This window comes from Oryx dammah, unplaced genomic scaffold (genome assembly GCF_014754425.2).
Source record: "Oryx dammah isolate SB20612 unplaced genomic scaffold, SCBI_Odam_1.1 HiC_scaffold_19, whole genome shotgun sequence".
In the NCBI taxonomy this organism is placed as follows: Eukaryota; Metazoa; Chordata; class Mammalia; order Artiodactyla; family Bovidae; genus Oryx; species Oryx dammah.
Genome location: NW_024070203.1, coordinates 3,956,990 through 3,979,392, shown reverse-complemented (window position 1 = coordinate 3,979,392; position 22,403 = coordinate 3,956,990). Strand labels below are relative to the sequence as shown.

General features: G+C 40.5%; 1 protein-coding gene across 1 annotated transcript in view; it reads right to left on the bottom strand.

Annotated features, from left to right (window-relative positions):
- Positions 1–22,403, bottom strand: part of COL9A1 (collagen type IX alpha 1 chain) — an 89,933-nt gene that overhangs the window by 29,058 nt on the left and 38,472 nt on the right. The window contains exons 17-28 of the mRNA XM_040261412.1: positions 21,978–22,034; positions 19,772–19,825; positions 14,145–14,198; positions 12,792–12,845; positions 10,166–10,219; positions 8,675–8,728; positions 8,510–8,563; positions 8,331–8,384; positions 7,492–7,545; positions 6,385–6,429; positions 5,302–5,355; positions 5,144–5,197 (exon numbers count right to left, since the gene is read on the bottom strand). Of these exons, the coding sequence (XP_040117346.1) occupies positions 5,144–5,197; positions 5,302–5,355; positions 6,385–6,429; positions 7,492–7,545; positions 8,331–8,384; positions 8,510–8,563; positions 8,675–8,728; positions 10,166–10,219; positions 12,792–12,845; positions 14,145–14,198; positions 19,772–19,825; positions 21,978–22,034 (642 nt within the window). The remainder of the gene's footprint in view (positions 1–5,143; positions 5,198–5,301; positions 5,356–6,384; positions 6,430–7,491; positions 7,546–8,330; positions 8,385–8,509; positions 8,564–8,674; positions 8,729–10,165; positions 10,220–12,791; positions 12,846–14,144; positions 14,199–19,771; positions 19,826–21,977; positions 22,035–22,403) is intronic.

Sequence of the window (22,403 nt, the reverse complement as noted above, 5' to 3'; positions counted from 1 at the left end):
AGACTGTTGCTTTTACAAATCATTTTCATAGTAACACTTGAAGATCGTATTAGTCCTACTACAAGGATAATTTCGCCATACAAATATTTATTTAATCTATTCAATTTTACCACATTGCATAGTGTATACTTCTCTCTAATGTAGGTTTCAATATCTCCTCACACACAGAGGCAGACCACAATCTGCTCACACTATAACCGTCACAGCTGGTCCATAAAGCACTGAGAGGAGTGTTCTGGAGTGTTCCAGAGCCTGGTGGGGCAGGAAGGTGGCGTAGATCACTCAACAGCACACCAGGTGGGACCTCTGTGTTGAAGCTGATGGGGTCAGGGTAGGGGACTTCAAGAGAAAGGAGACAGGCTTCTACACACACTCCAGGAGTGCATAAACTTCAGAAAACCTGGGAGAGATCAGCATGGCACTCATCCCAGTCAAAATCACAAGAGCAGAGCAAACCTAACCCACTAGACAAACGCTCTGGCAAGTTCTGAGGAGCCTGGAAGAGAAAAATGGACCAGGAGCCACTACTCAGTAACCCCAAAGCAGAGGTCCCAGCCACCTGCTGGCTCTAAACCAGGAGTCCCCCAGATGCAGGGGTAGACCCTGCAGTGCAATGTAATGGAAAAAGCCAGAAACACAAGCCAAGTGGGAAAGACGTGTGGTCATGTGTACTCACTAGAGATGCCAAAACTCCAATATTTTTTGCTGTGGCATTGGCAGAAGTTGGCGGAACAATGGCGAGGAAAGTGGGGAACACAGCTTAACTTCAAAGACATATTTCAGTTAGCTTTGATTCTTTCATTGGACACATCAGAAGTGGGTTTCATTTCTTCTACTCAGCTTCCCAACTTGAGATTTGCAGGAAAAACTGATCAAATTTGTGAAAATTAGTTGACATGGCATGAACTTACCTATGAAAATGAATTTAATGATGTAAAATGAAAGAACAAATGCCTCTTTCGGTAAGTAGATTTGGTGTTAAAATTCTGCTCCAGAACTATGATATTTATAACCTCCCATAATACTCTTCTGAAAAAGTCATAGTAGGCGAGAAGTCAGTTATCATGAACAGAAGCAGCATGGCAAGAGTTATCATCCCTCCCACCCAATGCATTTCAAGGAATCTTTATTGAGCACAACCTTACAGTGGGCCCTGAATAAAAAGACACAGGGAACACAAACAGGGATCAGACTTGTCCCTGCCTTTCTGCAGCGTCCACACCATGGGGGAAAAAAGAGGCCAAGGGTTACAGGTTCAGAATAAGGAGAGATCATGTCTCTCAGAGGAATAGGGCATCATAAGAGATGACTCCATTGCAGAATTAACACTTGAGTCATATCTAGGAGGACACAAGGGATGCTGAGTTAGAGAAATAGGGGTAAAACCCATCCCAGTTGCAGGGTATCACAAAGTATAAACAGGCAGACTAAGAAGCGTAGAGAGTGTCTGGGAATTAGCAAAGTCAAGCTTAGCTGGAACACAGGCTCTGAGCAAGGGAGAAAGGGGAAATAAAATTGGGGAACAAACAAGACGCTGTAGGATTTCAGACTCTTTCATTGTCCGTGGAAACCCACTGAAGGTTTTTACATGGAGAGAAGTGATGACAGAAACTGTGCTTTGCAAAGATCATCCTGGAGGTGCGTGCAGATGTAGAGTCCTACACTTCTCCAGGCTTTTGTGTTTGCTCCCAGGACTGTGGGGACACACTGGAGTTGTGGTGATGCAGGACACTCTCCCTTATGCCAGAGTCCTGGAGCAGGAACAACTATCCTGGCCTAAAGACCAACAGCATCCCGCTGGGAGATGCAGGCAGAGAAGGAAAGATGTGAGCAGGGAAGGCAAGTCAGCAAATGATGCAGTAGCAAGCAGTGGGGAACCGCCTGAGCTGGCACGGGAGGGCCAGGAGCGGGGAGAGGTGGGAAACGGGCTTCAGAAGAAGAGGCAGATGGGAGGCCGTACAGACACGGTGGTCGGATGAGCAGGTCTCCCTGAGGGCAGGAACGTGATGGAGGAGGAACACCGTGGCTTCGAGCCTCAGTGAGGAGACAGGGCTTCCCAGGTGACGCGAACAGTAAAGAACCTGCCTGCCAGCGAAGGAGACGTAAAAGACGCGGGTTTGCTCCCTGGGCTGGGAAGATCCCTTGGAGTAGGGCATGGCAACCCACTCGAGTAGTCTTGCCTGGAGAATCTCATGCACAGAGGAGCCTGGCGGGCTACAGCCCAGATGGCAAAGAGTCCAACGTGACTGAAGTGTCTAAGTATGCACACACAAGGGCAATGGTGGGAAGAATACAGATGCTTACAGAAACTGAACAATCAAAATTGCAATGAGGCTCGAAAACTTACACAGCCATCACTCCCTCTGAGTTGCTTCCCCACCATGAGAGGATGAAACACCGTCCCCAACCCAGCTCCTTCTGCAGCCCAGCTTAAGTCCATCAGTTTCTACACCCCATAACCCGGAGCTGGGGATGGGCCAAGCCCACTCCACCATCGAGGCTTGTGTTTAGTGTGTGGTCCTGCCATCAGCAGGGGGCCCACCATCTGCAGGGGGTCCTGCCATCAGCAGTACTGTACTCAATTTTCTGCTCTATAACACGAATATGACACATCCAGTCCAATTTTCTAAAGCTCCAGCACCTCTCCCCCACAGTGTTCAATCTTCTGTGATTTTAGAAATGCGATCGAGCTCTGACCTCATTCCTTTGTCAACTTAGGGAAAGTATTTTAATTAGAAATTCACAGACTTCCAGCAACAGAGCAGAAAAGGGAAGTGAGGCGTGAGGGGCAGGAGCTAGCTTCTTTGGCTGCAGAGAAACCTCCTGATAGAAGCTCCACTCTCACCTGGGATATTTCACTTTTCTGAAGCATGAAAACCCTTGCTCACATGCTCAAGAAACACTCTTTAAAATGTAATGGTGGTGTACCTATGGCTGATTCTTGTTGGTGTAGACAGAAAACCACAAAATTCTGCAAAGCAATTATCCTTCAATCAAAAAAATAAATAAAGTGGGAAAAAAAGCAACAATGATGTCTGGAAACATTTCTGTGTCCTCACTTGGAGTTGTTTCTGTTACCCAGCAGGCTTTGAAAACAAGAACTTAAAATGAAGACAAGGAAGAATCTTTTAATGTTAAAATTGAGTGTATCAGTTCCTCTCTAAGGGTTAAGGTCACTCTCTAAGATCACTAGGAATGTATCTAGTGAAAAAATGTACATAGCTATATTGCAAAATAAATGCACAAACTCACACTGAAAGAAGCGTGGCAGGTTCTCAAAAGATCAACATAGAATTACTGCACGACCCAGAAACTCTTCTCCTACACTGGCACCCAAAAGAAGTAAAACAAGGCTGCGCAAAAAAGTGTGCATTTTCTACCTGTAGAAAAATGTTCATAGCAGCATTATTCATAAGGACCGCAAAGTGGAAATAATCCAAATGCCCATCAATGGCTGAATGGATAAATAAAATAAGGTATGTCTATAGAATTGAACGGACATGAGTTTGAGTAAGCTCCAGGAGTTGGTGATGGACAGGGAGACCTGGTGTGCTGCAGTCCACGGGGTCGCAAAAAGTCAGACACGACTAAGTGACTGAACTGAATTGAACTGATAGAATTGAATGTTATTTCACAATAAAAAGGAATGAAGTACTGATACATGGTGCAGCACAGAAGAACCATGAAGCATTATGCTGAGAGAAGCCAGTCATTAAAAAATCCACATATTGCATGATTCTATTTATATGAAATTTCCAGAACAGGCAAATCCATAGAAAGTGGATGAGTGGTATTCTAGTGTTAAAAGGGAAGTGGGGGAAATGTTGAATCTGCAAGTGGATCTGAAGTTTCTTTTTGAGGTGATGAAAACACTTTAAAACAGACTGTGGTGATGGCTGCACAGGTCTGCAAATGTACTAGCCTCAATGGATTGTATACTTTAAATGGGTGACTTACTTCACACCAGTCAGAATGTCTGCGATCCAAAAATCTGCAAGCAATAAATGCTGGAGAGGGTGTGGAGAGAAGGGAACCCTCCTACACTGTTGGTGGGAATGCAAACTAGTACAGCCACTATGGAGAACAGTGTGGAGATTCCTTTAAAAATTGCAAATAGAAATGCCTTATGACCCAGCAATCCCACTGTTGGGCATACACACAGAGGAAACCAGAATTGAAAGAGACACATGTACCCCAATGTTCATTGCAGCACTGTTTATAATAGCCAGGACATGGAAACAACCTAGATGTCCATCAGTAGATGAATGGATAAGAAAGCTGTGGTACATATACACAATGGAGTATTACTCAGCCATTAAAAAGAATACATTTGAATCAGTTCTGATGAGATGGATGAAACTGGAGCCGATTATACAGAGTGAAGTGAGCCAGAAAGAAAAACACCAATACAGTATACTAACACATATATATGGAATTTAGAAAGATGGCAATGATGACCCTGTATGCAGGACAGCAAAAAAGACACAGATGTGTATAGCGGACTTTTGGACTCAGAGGGAGAGGGAGAGGGTGTGATGATTTGGGAGAATGGCATTGAAACATGTATAATATCATGTAAGAATCGAAATGCCAGTCTATGTCTGATGCAGGATATGACACGCTTGGGGCTGACGCGCGGGGATGACCCAGAAGATGTTGTGGGGAGGGGGGTGGGAGGGGGGTTCATGTTTGGGAACACATGTACACCTGTGGTGGATTCATGTCAATCTATGCCAAATCCAATACAGAATTGTAAAGTAAAAATTAAAAATAAATAAATAAATAAATTTTAAAAAAAATAAAAAAATAAATGGGTGACTTATATAGTATATGAATAATATCTCAATAGAGCTGTTTTATATTACAGTAAAATACTTCCTTCAACATGGGACGAGAGTAGAAAGGGTCATCATGATTCTTTTTTAAAATATTTCACCTTTATTTCCATTTTTTGGAGAAAAAAGCATATTGTATATCTAAATAGCATTCCTGTTTCATTGGTTAATCTAGAATAGCAAATGTCAGAAGGCATTTGTGGATGAGTGAGTGGGGGAATGAATAAAGGAAGAAAGAAGGGTGGGAGGGAGGGAGGAGGGAGCAGAGGAGGCAGTCTGGGAGGGGTCTGCAGAGAAGGAATACTCACAGAAAGGCCCCGGGGTCCTCGGGGTCCCACTTCTCCGGGTGGCCCCTGGCGGCCCTGTTATGAAGAAGGCAAGCAGAGAAAGAGTTAAACTCCCTAACCCTTTGCTTCGCCATGACAACAGGTTACTAGGCCTGAAAAGGGAACTTAGGAAGTCTTACCGGTTTGCCAGAATTCCCCAATTGACCGGGTTTCCCTGGAGCACCTGTGTTACCCTGAAGGTAGAAAACAGTAATTCAGACTAATTCAGAAAGTAAATAAGCAGAATGATCAACCTGACTTGTGCAGACTGGGTCTTTCCTACACTGACACAGCATTAACTTCCTGATTTTACACTGAGAACTTGGGAGAATGTAGACTCTCTTGGTGTATACATCAAAGTTCTTTAGATTTAGGATACTGTTTTGTCATTCCTGGAAGTATGATAAGGTGTCAAAAATGTTAAAAAGTGAAAGTCAAATGTCAGAAAAGGAAGGTGTTTAGCCAGACAAGAATAAGAGAGGCTTTTTCTTTCTTTTACAACATTAGTTATATATGCCTTTCTTTATCATTTCCACCTCCAATACACTTCTTTGAGCCATTTTAACCTAACAGTGACACCACTAAAATTGTAAAGGATCATGCCAGCATGAGGAAACAAGGGATGTGCCAGCAAGCTCCGGGGAAAGCAGGTATCTGGGATGCCATCTCCACCATCAATTGCTCATGGTCTGCTACTGGGGGGGGGCACCTCAGCCCAAGATTGTCTGGGCCAACTATGACCAAAAGGCTGGAGCCACGTAATTCAATCATGACCAATTTCTACATTAGTCACAGTGTACCTGTTTTATTTAAAGTAAAGCTATATTTTGCAAATTTTTCTTTCAACTATTGTTTTTAAGTGCTTGCATATAAGCACCTAACATTGATTATTCTGTGAACAATATGCTTTAAGTTTCAGCTAAATCATCTTAATATTCATTGACAAAACCTCTGTGGCTTAATAATACCTTCCCTATTTTAAGTGGTAAAGAGCAATGAAACCTCTGTTTTATAGTGGCAAAGGATGACTCTCAAGAAGGAAGTCTGATCAGTAACATTTTGTCAAAGTACTCTTTTCTGCAGCTGCAGTTCTCTTTGATTTCTCCTTAAGGTCAAATATAAATTCAAAGGCAGGTTGGAACTATTTTAAATGATAAACAAAATAGATCATTAAAAGAATAAAAATAAAGAAAAATAGTAATTGCAAAGTTTTCATCTTTTACCTTTTCACCAGCAACACCCTTTGCGCCAGGAATTCCAGGTATACCCTGAAAGAATGTACATGGAACGTGTGTTCAATCACCTCATCTGACAACCAGTGAGATGCCAAGCCCACTGCACACTGCCAAGGAGCTGAGGGCATCACGACAACCTCAGAGCTGCAGTGTAGGGGAGAGTCTCCCTAGATTCCCAATTCTGAATTTACAGACCTATCCACAATATCCAGAAGCCACAGACTACAGACCTATCCACAAGCTACAGACCTATCCACAAGCCATGAGACTTTGGCTTGTTATGTCTGAACACCCTGGAAGCAAATTCTAGCTCTAAACTAAAGTTACTTTTTAAGGATGAACTTCCAAATTAGAATACGGTACTATTTTCAGGTCAACAGGAACTCTTCCTGGCATGATTTCATGTATAGAATACAAAACAGAAATCTGTCAATAAAGCTCAGCTGCAAGTAGAAAAACAGAATGGCAGGAAAATCCTGGGTCTAACTGAGATTTGGTGCTATCTGGAGGCCTAATATTCTCTGATTATTTTTAAAGTGTCAGATATCATAATAAACCAGACGGCAGTCCTCAACATCACCAAGTAGCTCCTTTAACTTGAAATATGTGCCTCCAAAGAGCCAAGAAAACACATGGGATAATCTTCATGAACTTCCTGCCACAGTAATGCAGGAAAACACCAATTTGAATAATTCAAAATAGCACACAAACTAAAGATGAAATCTTATAGCTCACATGGTTCCCCGAACATACTCTAAACCTTATGGCTCAACCCTGGTCGTAGGGCTTCAGAACTAAAGTAGAAGGAAGTATAAAGCCCAGACCACAGCTCAAGGCTGGTGAAATGATATAAAGAAAATTGAGTGAACTAAACAGAGGAATGGATGTAAAATATATAGTTAAATCTTAGTGTGGTTATCGGAGAAATAACTAGTTATTCGGAGAAAAAGCACAAAAATATACAACTGTAAAAACACAAAATTAAAGCATCTTTTCTTCCCCAGAACTTATCAAAACATACATGTTTCTACTCCAAATGCATATGTTCAAAATATGTAAATAAACCAATCAACATTTAAATACTCAAATACTTACAGGTAACCCCTGCAAACCTGCTTCACCAGGAGGTCCGGGTTTCCCTGGTTCCCCCTGAAAAAAAAGTTTTTGTTGATCCTGTATGAATTATTGTCTTTCTTTTAAGAAAAAGAAAGACAAAAACCGTCTAAGCAAAAGGGTTATCTGCATAGCTGACCTTACATGCACTTTTATAATGTGACCTTGATCAGGATGGGAAGGTAGAATAGGGCTTAGGATGGAAATGCCATCAAAATATGTGATTTCCTTCTGCCTATGTTCATCAACAAGGCAGTTTTACTGAGCTTCTGAAAATAAGCAAACATTCTTTTTGTTTTTTTTGTATTTTTTTTAATTGAAGTATAGTTGATCTACAATGTTGTATTAATTTCTGCTGTACAACAAAGTGACTAATATACACATATGTAGATTCTTTTTAATATTCTTTTCCATTATGGCTTATCCCAGGAGACTGGATATAGTTCCCTGTGCTATACAGTAGGATCTTATTGTTTATCTACTCTATATATAATAGTTTGCATCCACCAACCCCAAACTGCTAGTTCTTCCCTCCCCCATGGCAACCACAAGTCTGTTCTCCATGTCTGTGGGTCTGTTTCTGGCTGGCAGATAAGTTCATTTGTGCCATATTTTAGATCCCACATGTAAGTGATATTATATGGCATTTGCCTTTCCCTTTCTGACTTCTAAGAAGTATTTTGAATTGACCCTTGATGTAAAAAACTAGAAGGAGGGAAAAAAGCCAGCTCAATAAACGTCCCGGTGACAAGTAATGGAAGCTCCTTGGCGGGCCAGGGCGGAGACCACCCCATCGCCCTGAGACTAAATTGCACGGCTACCTTTGTTCCCGGCATTCCAGGTATCCCGTCACGGCCATCCACACCGGGCAAGCCCTAAAGATGCACAAAGAAACACATGTCCCTTAGAAACACACCCCTCTTCCTGTCATTATTTTCTAAAGTTTTATTACAATAACCACTTTGAAGAATGAGCTTGATGACTGCAGCTCAGGACTTACCGTGTCCCCTTTGGGCCCAGGGAGACCAGGAATTCCTGGAGAACCTTGAGGCCCCTGCAGGGCAGAGGGAGGAGACAGAACAGAGACAGTTACCGCGTGTACTTAGGTCACATCAAGGAGATCCGCACGACCTCCGTGCTGGAGATTAATGCGGATTTGACTCACTCTGTCTCCCTTGGGACCTATTTCTCCTGGAGGTCCTCGCTGTCCTTGGTCACCCTGCAGGAAAATAAAATTGTGTTCATGTGAGCAGAAGTAACTTATTGATAGGCTTTTGAAATGATAAAATTCTATCCAAATTATCTTACATTGCTCTTTCATCTCAATGGCTTTGATTTATCATGGATGCCTCAAGAAACCTTTTTATAAAAACTATATTGTCCTAAAAATTGATATTGCCATAAAGATCACCAAGGCTTACATGTCAATTGATTTCACTGTAAATTCATAATGCTTCTGCACTCTTTGGATAAATAGGTATAATAAAATCAAGGTCCACACTGCAGGTAGCCTTGACATCAGGAACTTTGTCCACACATCCTCTAGCCTCACTGACTATCATGGTGGGTTGAGGTCTGGATGAGGTGCCAACCTTTTCTCTGTATTTTACTTACTTTCCAAGTCAATAATAATGATTTCTGTCAGAACTATCCAGCTGATGCTGATACATGGTCAGGCGGTAACAGATGAGAGGACGTGTCTTCCTAAAATATGGCTTTGGTTGAATTGCTGAGCTGCTCTGAAACCTCAAACAGCTTCCGATTGCTACCAGATCACTTACGATTGCCCAGATTGGCATAAAACATTCCATAACGTGCTTCTACCTTTATTCCAGCTCATCTTCTAACAGGAGCTCCACATTCAGGCAGTGTCAGCCCTACAGCAGCATGCCCCCATCACCCCAACAGGGCTGCTCCCCACCTGCCCTCGCTGCTCTATCCCACCTCACACATGTTTGCAGGTCCACCTCCCTCTAAGGTCTGCTTGGCACACCATGTCTGCAGCTTGATCTTATGATGTTATCCTCCAATTACATTCTTTCTTTCTCCCTGGACCTTGACAGTTGGAAATTCTATTTCACTTACACTTTTTCTACTTTTTAATGTGGTATGAGTGAGTATCAATGAACCATTTTTTGGTTTATTTACTTCCAGAACAGGTGTGAGGCAGTCCACAATAAGGACACATCTACACATGGCCATTAAAATATCAAATAATGAGATCAGAAATCATACGAGAGGAAAAGCATAGAACTACCCAAGAAATTAAAATGAGAGAGTTACTGTGACTCCTGACATCCTGGCAACCAGAGTGAAAGGGAAAAACACAGCAAGCAAAAAAAAAAACACAACAATTTGACTAAACTTATGAGAAAAACAAGACCCATGTCAAGTCAGAAGAACATTTCCCTGTACAAAAGAAAAAAATATATATATATAAAAAAATAAAATAAAATAAAGAAAAAAAAAAAGAAAAAATAAAGATGCTTGACTTAATTTTTAAAATTTTAATTAATATAAAAACTATTGCCCATTTTTCCACTTGATTCATATATAAACAATACCTGCACACATACATACATATATTAATAACAAAAAATCTACCACTGATCATTGCTTAAAAAATCTATCAGTGGATCCCATGAAAAGTACTTACCGGTGCACCAGGAAGCCCTTGAGGCCCAGGTTCTCCATCTAAGCCCCGAGCACCCTGCAAATAAACAAGACAATGAAAATGAACTTGAGATCAGTGATGCATGCTAAGGACACTTCAGTCTGTCTAAAGAATTTCAACAGCCAGATAAGAAAGAGGCTTTGTGTCTTGTGGTGCAGTATATACTGATATTCATCAGTGAAACCAAGGAGTATTTAATCAGAAACCTCAGTGGTGCAAACACTGGTTTACATCTTCTCATTCCACCAAAAGTACTACACCCAATCTTTGATACCACTTTGGATATCTTAAATGAACAAACACAATACCCACTCCTAATTGCTGATGTGAGCTACTTACTAAGAGAACCTAGAAAGCCTATCGGGAAGGTTTGATTATCATGCTCTGGGGTTCCCAGGACCCCAGTGGGAATTCACTGATGATGAAGACCAAGGCGCCAATAAACAGCAGTTGCCCTGGACCCTGCAGCTGCCACACCCAGGAGAAAGATTTCCGTGACTCTGGATTCCCACCCAGATTTAGAATCAGGACTCCAGACTTGTGATTTGGAGGAAGAAACTGCAAAAAAAGATGTGAGCATCCCCTCTTCCACCCTGAGTAAACAGTAGGTTCAGTTTGTGTAAAGTGAATTGATCTGTTTTCTTCCACAATAGCTTCACCCTACCAAGTGATGCTGGCTAAAAACTACAGAGCTTTATAAATCTAATTATCCTGAAATTATCTCTGACTTCTTTATCTGTGGTACACATCCCCTCCTTATTTTCATTATAAGGCTCAAAACATGATTTCAAAACAGAAATATGGGGATTTTAGTGCTCTCCATCTATGCTACATGGCAAAATCCAGCCCCCTCCCCTTGTTGAAATCTTTTTCTCATTTACCACTTGTATGAGGAGGCAGATGGGTACTTGAGGAGAATAATCCCTCTCCTAATGAACAGGCTTGGGAGAAGGAGATGATGAAAGAAATTTAAAAAAAAAAGTCAGAAAGGTATTGGGTAGATGTTAAGCCAAGAAAACCAGGTGGATGGTGTCTGCAATAAGAATTAAAAATTAGAAAACCTTTGATAGAAGGTTCAGACATGGGTAGAATCAAAGAAGCAGCAGAGATACCCACAGAGCCTTGAAAGTCTTTCATCCCTAAAAACTGGAATAGAGCAGAAGGTGTTCTCCATCCACCAGGAAGGAAGAGGTCTGGGAGACCTGAAAAAGCCTTTGAATTCATAGCTCGTGTTGCTGGGAGGTAGCAGAGCCGGCCCTCGTATTACAGAAAGGCTTTGATGCCTCTCTCTCTTTCTCTCTCTCTCTCATTGCTGTTCAGCACCAGCTCAGACCCAAACTGCTGTTACTAGGTAACCACTGCATGGGTCTGAGTTCATCAGAAGAGCTTTTTTCTTTTTACTGAAAGCAATCTGACCACAGTCAGAGGCAACGAGAAAATTTTGAAAACTACCAAGTAGCAAAATACCTCAAATAAAGAGCATATCAACAACGGTAACTGGTTCCGAAATAAGGGTCACATATTTTAGGAGATGATTTAAACCCAGAAAACAAGCAAAAGCCTGGGTATCCGCAACTTCAAAATAAATGGGATTTATTACTTAGTAAAAGAACAGCATCGACAAAATGTGACCTAAGGTAACATGAATACAGAAATATAAAAATATGTTTTTAAAAACACAATGCTTTTAGAAAAGAAATGCTCCACAGGAGATGGAAGAGGGAGCCAAGTACAATGAGAAAACCTAAAGAGACAGAGAAAAAGTTGAAAAAAAAATGACACTGAAGGAATTATTCACTGAATTATAATTCAATGAATTCCTTATTCACAAAGCAATTTCTTCAATCCACAAAACTGTGCATCTATTTTCTTAGAAAGTTGGAGTTCTTTTACTGAGTGCCTGCAGTGTGTACATTATCCTTTTCTGGTTGTGAATGACAGGCTGTGTGCTTCTGTCTAGAGCAACAAGGATTAGTTTCAGAGGTTCTGTGAAGAATAAGGTGAGGGTCAGACGGGGTGATGGGCAGTGCCCTCTTCTTAATTTTCTGGAGCCCTACAAATGGGTTTTCTTAATAGACTTTCTAAAAAAGTGCAGACCGTTTTCTTAAAATCCAAGAGGTTAGACACACCCCCTCACTCATGTAAACACACACACACAGAGCAAGAAACATTTCTGAGCTCATCATGAAGGTTCAAGTTTGAGCCAAGTAATCCCTGCCCGGCCCTCTCCACCAATGAGAACGCCTCCTGGCCAGGCATTCTGCCTCCCCCATCCTTCTCCACCCTCCTCCGCCTCTGCCCTGCACCCCAGGCACTGTGTCAGTGTGAACTACCGACAATGACTAGATATGACATACAACAGCCTGCTTCCTCCTGCTTACCCTCAATAACTTAAGATACACAGTCAGTACGTAACAAATATCCTGGGGATGACTCATTTCTATCATCTATGGTTATAACAGAAGTGTTAAGAACCTAACCAAACGTCTACAAAGCACCCACTAAGAAACAAAAAGTGATGCTGTTGAAGATAAGAAGATATTCTGAAATGGCCCCAAATGTAAACATTTATGTGTAGTTACTTTGGTGATCAACATCATCATCTTACCTTTTCCCCTTTCTCGCCAGCTACACCAGTGATGCCTCTCAAACCTTGAGCTCCCTTGAAAGGTAAACCAAAAGAGAGAGAAGTACATTCTTTGAGCTGAAGCACATATGCTTCGATGTCATCACAAAAGCTGATCCAGAAGAAGGATGCTATCATAACCAAAGGTAACAATGAGAAGAGAGACACGCTTTCCCAATTCAGAAGAAAAATCCAAAAGGAATTCTGCTGATGGTAAAACTCTTTTTTTAAAAATTCTGGAGACTTATACAAATCTGGAATTGGAATAATGACTGAACACAAAAAGAAAATACCGTTAGCATAAAAGAATTATGATAAAGTATTTGACTTTTAACTCACACACAGAATTCACTGCCACCTTTGCCTTCTCTGTGGTTTGTAACTTGATTACATGTCACAGGGTCGTGATTTTAAACCTTGAAGTAACTTTTCCCCACCAATGTATGCCATCCAAGGCAATTAGGCTCCCAAGGTAGCCCAGAAAAGCTTCTTCCTATAGATACAGCTGGGGTCTCCATCAACCACTTGCCATCACTCTTTGTTATACTGTTTCTACAGTAAAAGATACTCTGAGTTTCTGTTTGGGGCAGTAGGAACCCATCTTATCCCTTCTCCAGCACAGCAGCAGGTAATCCTCAAACTGAGGATGCAGGGTGTTCTTTCTGGAATCCCTTCAATCCTGAATGTTACCATTCTAGACTTCTGGCCCCACAGCTGCAGGGATCCAGAAACAGATGCTGTAGACATGCTGCCTGGGGAACAACAGGGGCAGACACGCCATCGGGAAAGCAGGCTAGCCACTTCCAGACAACTTGCTAACTGTCCACACTGGCTTAGGACAAACGGGCCCTAGGTCAGTCACTACCCTGTGTTCTCACGGGCCCTCCACCAGCTCTGCTTTACATCCTGGGCAGTCCCAGTCTAGTCTCTGTAGAGCAGGTAGGAATGGCCTGAAATATACATTCAAGATGATCTAGCTCAGGACACAAAATGAGATGTGGCCAAATCAGATTAAAGAGGCTCCCTTATTGACTGTGGCTCACTTACTGACTCTGAACATAAATCAAAAAGAATTCCAGAATTATTTGGGTCAATAGCAGAGACATGGGAATGACATGTATTATCTCTCAAGGAGAGCTTTTGCATAAATATTCCAAAAAGCATACTTTTTACAAATCTGTGTGTTCCTTGACAGATGCTGTTTTTTATATAAAAAGTGAAAAAACTGTGAATTTTACAGAAATATTTTTGCATGTCCTCTCCCAAACTGCAGAAGTAATGATACCCTCCAGTGACCACTGGGATCATGCAGCGTAAGACTGAAAAATACTTAACCGGAGGTCCTTGAGCTCCAACTTCTCCCAGTCCACCCTGGTCCCCTTCTTCACCCTGAAAAGCAACACAGAGTAGGGCATCAAATGCTGTTCCAGGAACTGACCTGAAATGGGCTCAGTCTAACTCTGCATCCCCTGAATTAGTCTATTATACTTTCTTAAATTGTTTTATAAGAGTAATCCATATTAATCGAAGACTACTCAGAAAATACAAACAAGCATAGCATTAAAGTCACCCCAATCCCACTTTTCAACTATAAACACCAGTAACATTTTAGATGCTATCCTTTCCAAAATTTTTCTAAAGAGGGAGAGAGGAGGAGAGGGAGGGAGGAAGAGACAGACACAGAGACACAGAGGAAGGGTGTGTATGCATTTAGGTACTGTGTGTGTGTGTGTGTGTGTTGTGGGTGTATTATTAGGGAAGTGTGACCACACTACACAAACTTTTCCATAAACTATATTTCTATTATGATTTTCATTTTAATTTTTTATTACAGTTTTCATACCATGCACAATTTTTTAATTTATTTAAATCAGTCTTTTCTTCCATGAGTTCTACCTTTGGTGTCACCCTTAGAAAAGCCTTATCTGTCTCCCAAAAATAAATAAGTATTCATCTATATATATTTTCTTCTAGTAATTTTATATATATCATTTAATTTCTTATGTAGAAATCTTCAATTATCAGTCATTTATTTTTATGTAAACATAAAGTAGAAATATCTTTTTTCCTTCTTGTTGTAGTTATTCAGTTGCTAAGTCGTGTTTGACTCTTTGTGACTCCATGGACTGTAGCACGCCAGGCTTCCCTGTCCCTCACTTCCTCCCAGAGTTCGCTCAAGTTCATGTCCTTTGAATCAGTGATGTAATCCAACCATCTCATCCTCTGCCACCCTCTTCTCCTTTTGCCTTCAATCTTTTCCAGCATCAGTCTTTTTTTAATAATAAATTTATCGGTTTATTAATTATCCATTTTTAATTTTTTAGATTTTTAAACATTTTTAACCGGAGGACAATTGCTTTACAATATTATGTTAGTTTCTGCCATATATCAACATGACTCAGCCATAAGTATATATATGTCCCCTCCCTTTTTTTTAATATAAATTTATTTATTGTAATTGGAGGCTAATTACTTTACAGAACACGAGCATCAGTCTTATCAAATGAGTTGGCTCTTCGCATCAGGTAGCCACAGTGTTGGAGCTTCAGCTTCAGCATCAGTCCTTCCAATGAATATTCAGGGTTGATTTCCTGTAGGATGGACTGGTTTGATCTCCTCACTGTCCAAGAGACTCTCAAGAGTCTTTTCCAGCATCACAGTGTGAAAGCATCAGTTATTTGGTGCTCAGTCTTCTTTATGGTCCAACACTCATATCCATACATGACTACTGAAAAGACCATAGCTTTCACTAGATGGACCTTTGTCGGCAAAGTGATGACTTTGTTTTTTAATACACTGTCTAGGTTTCTCATAGCTTTCCTTCCAAGGAGCAAGCATCTTCTATTTTCAGGGCTGCAGTTACCATCTGCAGTGATTTTAGAGCCCAAGAAGAGAAAATCTGTCATTGCTTCCCCTTTTTCCCCTTCTACTTTCCTTCTTACTGGCACTCTATTCAATATCATTTACTGAATAATAAATTCTCTCCACATAGGTTGGAAAATTCATCTTTAACATATATTAAATTGATAAATATACTTGTTTGTGGACTTCCTATTAAGCTCTACTGGTTTACTATACGATGTTGTGAATACCACAACATTTTAATTATTGAGATTCTATAATACATTTTAATCTTAGGTTGGGAGAATTTATTTACTCTTTTTTTAATTTAAATTTATTTATTTTAGTTCAGTCGCTCAGTCATGTCCGACTCTTTGTGACCCCATGAATTGCAGCACGCCAGGCCTCCCTGTCCATCACCAACCCCCGGAGTTCACTCAGATTCACGTCCATCGAGTCAGTGATGCCATCCAGCCATCTCATCCTCGGCCGTCCCCTTCTCCTCCTGCCCCCAATCCTTCCCAGCATGAGAGTCTTTTCCAATGAGTCAGTTCTTCACATGAGGACGCCAAAGTACTGGAGTTTCAGCTTTAGTATCATTCCTTCCAAAGAAATCCCAGGGCTGATCTCCTTCAGAATGGACTGATTGGATCTCCTTGCAGTCCAAGGGACTCTCAAGAGTCTTCTCCAGCACCACAGTTCAAAAGCACCAATTCTTCACCACTCAGCTTTCTTCACAGTCCAACTCTCACATCGATACATGACCACAGGAAAAACCATGGTCTTGACTAGACGGACCTTAGTCAGCAACTTTACAGTATTGTATTGGTTTTGCCATACATCAACATGAACCCGCCACGGGTGTACACATGTTCCCCATCCTGAACCCCCCCTCCCACCTCCCTCCCCGTACCATTTACTCTTATTTTTCATTTACAGTTACTCTTATTTTTCAGGTTTTCCTAAATGTATATACCCTTAGACATGAACTTTAGAACTGTTGAGTGGCTCTTCACCAAAAAAGGCTGCTTGCTTTGTATTAGAACTTCATTAAATTAATAGATTATATAGAGAAACAATCTTTACAATACTGAATCTCTTCATTGTGGAACTCGGTATATCTTCTGATTTGATCAAAATGTTTCCATTTTCTTTCCATCACTAAAGTTTTGTTCTTTTCTTCAAATTGAATACTTAAGTGTATTCTAAGGTATTTTGATTATCTGGTGGCTACTACCGATGGACTCTTCTTTCATCATGTTTTCTAACTATTCCTTTGACTTTTTATATCAGTTATATGCTCTCTGATACATGTGTTTTTACTTTATTTATTTATTTGGCTGTACCAGGTTTTAGCTACAGCATGTGAGATCTAGCTTCTTGACAAGGGATCAAACTCAGGCTCCCTGAATTACACTGGGCCCAGGGACTGGACCACCAGGGAAGTCCCTCTGATATATTTTTAAATGTTAGGATATTCTAAACAGAAATCCAAGTACTACTATTTCTTACAGAAAGATTACTTTATGGACTCTGAGAAAGTAATTTTCTCTTTGACTAGGATTTTGCTTTTTATAATAGATACACCACCCTACATTTCCTATGGTAACAAATAAATTGTGAAGTTAGTTATTAGAAAAATATCTTAATTTTTAATATATGTACATAATAGTAGATTTAAAATCCAATTCTATTGTTTATTACATGCTTCAATTCACTCATTTTCTTGTTCCACAGGCTGCAACTTTGTATTTGGAGATTTTTTTTTCACACATACACAAAGAAATACCAAAAAAAATTAGTAGCAGTATTAATATAGAACATCTGGCCACACAAAGCAAAGAACTAGGCTATACCTAAATCATTTACATTTCATTTCTGAATAAATTCTAAGAGTCTTTTATAGTGGATTTTTGTTAGTTCATGGAGTAGATAATCAAAACATGTATAATTAAATACTACTTGTATTGCCCCACCTAAGTATGAAAACAACATTGATTATAATTTTTCATTAGCAGAGCTTGGGGTATTTTCCCATTGATTCTTGTTAAAACTTAGAGTAACATAGTTGATTTAAATATTTTACCAACCGGTGAATAGCACACAGTAACTAATCAATAACCATAAAGCTAAATGACAAATTTAGGAACAGCAATTTATTATCATTTTACTGAAAGTTTTTTTGATGGTTCATTCTTAGATTCATAACCAATTTTTTTTAAATATTCATTAACTAATTTGTGGAGTAAATTCAATGCAGAATTGTGAATCTGAAAGCAAACTTCAAGACCCTAGTCTTATTTCTTCATCATTCTGTTTTCAGTTCAAAACTAAATGCATCCATTAGCCCTTTCAGGTTTCATTTTTCAAGGAGTTATATTATCTTCATAGATCAATTTTCAAAGACAGCCACTGAAAGTTTAAGTGATGTATGTATGTGAAATAAAGGAACAGTCAACAATTTTAATTATGAAAAGTTTTTTCATGAAAATTTTGGCCAGTTGCCTAACACACCAAGAATTTTGCAGGTTCCCCACTTAAGAAGTCCAGATAACTAGCTTGCATAGGTCTCAAAAATACTAGTTTCATGGATGAGTAGAGAGACCTCTGATTGACTATTTCATTCCCAAACCCCATGGGATGGGGGAGTGGAAGTTTCCCAAAGAGAAGGGGTCACCAAAGAAAAAAGAGGAAAGGATACAGGGCATCAAAACAGCAGAAGTCCACTAAATCCGCTTTACTATACATACTACCTCGTGGTGTCTTTCAGTGTGGTTTAATATTGGGTTTCTGTGGTTAGATGATATTCTATTATATGGATATGTCATACGTAAATTAGCCACATCAGGCATATTTATTCATTTCTGTGCCCTTAGCAGGACTTCCCTGGTGGCTCAGATGGTAAAGCATCTGTCTACAATGCAGGAGACCTGGGTTCGATCCCTGGGTCGGGAAGATCCGCTGGAGAAGGAAATGGCAATCCACTCCAGGCACTTAGAATAAACCCTGGCACATAACAGGGATTAATAAATATTTGTTGATTTTTTTGTTACAAATTTAAAAATTCAATGGAGGAATGGGCACACAGAAAAACGTCCAAAGTACTTGATGTTTTTATAATCTTCTCCAATTTGTCATCAGGAATCCACCTGTGATATGCCAGATGAATAAAATGGCTCAACTATTCAGAGCCTAAGTAATAAAAAACTTTTAAAATGTAAGTTCACACTGTAATAAGATACAGGAAATTGGTTTATTTATCTTCATTATCTGAGATTGTTCAATAGTTTTTCCTAAGGAATTCAAGAATATTAGTGCCTGAAGATATTAATAAATTTCTTCTCAAGCTCTTAACCTCGAAAGACAGACTTCTGCCACCCTGTAAAGGTGTAAATGGACATATTCAACAAAGTCTAGATGAACCACATTAATAAGAACAGTTTGACTTTGTAAAAATATGGAATTTACAGGGACAAATATTCTACCATATAAGAAGTCAAATTCTTAATTACTTTAAGGCGATTTCATCCTGGTGGACGAAAAAAGACAAATAGATCACCTTACTTTAAATTTCAGCGTGCTGTGGATTCCAAGTTTCTACCCAAAAAACAATATAAGTGCTATTGCTAACTTCCAGATGACTCAAAGCCTAAGTTATATTGAAATAAAGTCAGAAACAAACAAAAATTATTTCAGAACTTGAGAAGCTATAAGCCAGTTATCAACTTCCCTGTTTGCTTATCTCAGCAACACTTGTCATAAAATTTTACACTTGTTATAAAATTTTGTCTAGTGGAGTGGAACAACCAGCTTGAATAACATTTGACTATCAAAAGCCTCAAGGAAAAGAGCTGAGTGTTATTGATTAGAAAAGGAAAGCGAGGGCTAGCAACACAGGGAATGAAAGTGTGTGGTGCTTTCTTTGTTCTTTTTTTGTAATTGAACAACCTTAGGATATGATGCTTAGTCAGAATATTGATGCATCTACTGAGAACTTGTCAATCATCACTGGAAAAGGAAGGGGAAAAAATCATGCTTTGTTATTCTTTATAAGCCCTTACAATGAAAATCATTACAACCTCTTAATCACAATGTACCCACTAAATATTCCTTGTCCTTACCTTGTGACCTTGTCTTCCAGGTTCACCAATCTCTCCTTTAGCTCCTTTATGACCCTAACAAATGCAAAAATACATAAGTAAAGAAATAAATAAATGTGTTGGATTTGACACAGAAAGTGGTCAGATGGCTCATAAAGTGACCTGGCTCCCCTAAATGTAAGTCAACGTGCTGCTAAGAGAAAAGGTTATGTCACAAAGAAACGACAGCCTTAGAAGAATTTTAAAACACCATGTGTACTACACAAGCGTATATAATAGGTATCAGTTTCAGTTAGCAAACTCTCTCCTGGAATAGCAAATTCTCCATTACCTAGGTCAGTAACTAGATAATGACATTGCCCACGGGGGTCTAGATCCCTTCTTCCCCAACTTCCTCTCACAGCTGGGTCTCCTCCAACATCAGTAACTCATTCTCCAGAGGTGGACCGCTCACCCACCAGACCAGCTGCCCCCTGCTCTCCAGAGCCTCCTCTGAAAACCCTCTTCCTCCTCTGCACCCATGGCCTTACTCGAGGCAGAAGAAGGGCTTCCCCAGATGTACAACTTTCTGCCCCTTCTCGTGCACAGTTTAAGTACAAATTCAGTCCAGTTCAGTCGTTCAGTCATGTCCGACTCTTTGTGGCCCCATGGACTGCAGCACATCAGGCCTCCCTGTGCATCACCAATACCCGGAGCTTACTCAAACTCATGTCCATTGAGTCAGTGATGCCATCCAACCATCTCATCTTCTGTCATCCCCTTCTCCTCCTGCCTTCAATCTTTCCCAGTATCAGGGTCTTTTCAAATGAGTCAGTTCTTCACATCAGGTGGCCAAGATACTGGAGTTTCAGCTTCAGCATCAGTCCTTCCAATGAATATTCAGGACTGATTTCCCTTAGGATGGACAGGTTGGATCTCCTTCCAATCCTAGGGGCTCTCAAGAGTCTTCTCCAACACCACAGTTCAAAAGTATCAATTCTTCAGCACTCAGCTTTCTTTCTTGCCTTGAAAATCCCATGGACAGAGGAGCCTGGTGGGCTGCAATCCATGGGGTTGCTAAGAGTTGGACACGACTGAGTGACTTCACTTTCACGCATTGGAGAAGGAAATGACAACCCACTCCAGTGTTCTTGCCTGGAGAGTCCCAGGGACAGGGGAGCCTGGTGGGCTACCATCTATGGGGTCACACAGAGTCAGACACAACTGAAGTGACTTAGCAGCAGCAGCTTCTTTATGGTCCAACTCTCACATTCATACATGACTACTGGAAAAACCATAGTCTTAACTAGACGGACCTTTGTTGGCAAAGTAATGTCTCTGCTTTTTAAGTGCAAATAGACAGCTATAAACAGCAGTCAGCAAAGGCTACAGAGCACAAGAAGAAACTCCCATCTTTCATTGTCAGGACACCTGTCCTAACACTTTGGATCAGTAACATGAAATAAATGTGAAATAAACATTCCAAACATTGTCTATCAGAGTTTTGTCCTGAAAACCTTTCTTGTTCCAAGGTTCAAGTTTCCATGAAAAATAAGACACCCATCCAGGCTCCCGTCTTCTGCATTGTGGGCGCACACCCAAGCTAACCTCAGAGAAAACTGCAATGGGAAACCCAGTGCCTCAGTCTTTCGGATCTTGGCACAACTCCCCCTGATCCGGAATTTTTCAAAATCATTTCACACTTATAGGCTAGACAGAGAAAGCCGATTAACCCCAGCATTTGGTATTTATTTCTTTATTCCAATGGGCAATTTTGAAGCAATTATGATGGCAGAGTGAGAGAAAAACACATTTGGAAAGTGTCTTTTTTTTTCTCTCTATTTTGAACAGTTTTTCCAATTTCTTTTTGACTAAAATAGTTTGAAATACATTATATGTACAGTCCCTGGCCCCTGTCTCTCACTATTGGAGTAAACTTCTGAACCTTCATCCGATGTTCTAGAGTCTCTCAATCGAGTACATTTCATTGATATCTATTCCCTGAGAAACATAAGCACTGAATAGCCAGGTATCTGTGTCTTGTTAGGAATAGCTGTCAGCGTACCAGCGGGAACTTCCAGGACTGAAAAAAGACCACAGACAAAGCCACCGAATAAGCGACGGACTTGCCTAACCCATCAGAGTGGGGTCTGTGCACGACCAAGGCCAATGCTTCAAGGAAAGCCTCTGGTTTTTGTATGGATCATACTCTTGAAGATAGAATACAGCACGCACATTATTGTCTTACCCTCATGCCTGGCAGGCCTGGGTATCCTGAACGACCCGGTGGGCAGGAATTGGGACACTGCCAGAGAAACAGAAAGAGAGTAACCGAGAGCCTCTGCTTCGTTTCCAGCTGCAGAACCCCAATGGAAGTCTATTCATTAAATAACTGGCTACTCTTTCCTTTTTTATTTACTTGTAAACTCAGAAATATTCCTAGCTTACAAAACGTACAGAGAACATAACAAACCCTTTCCCCACTTATCCACCATCCAGATTTAATGAATACTACTATTTTGCCACATTATTTCAGATTCAATTTGTTCAAGAAATAAAACATTTGCAGACCAGCCTCTCCCCCTCCAATCCAACAGCTCTGTCCTAAAGGTCACATTCCCCACCCCCACCCCCGCCAATAAGTGGACCAAAACTACATTTAGTACAGTTTTCC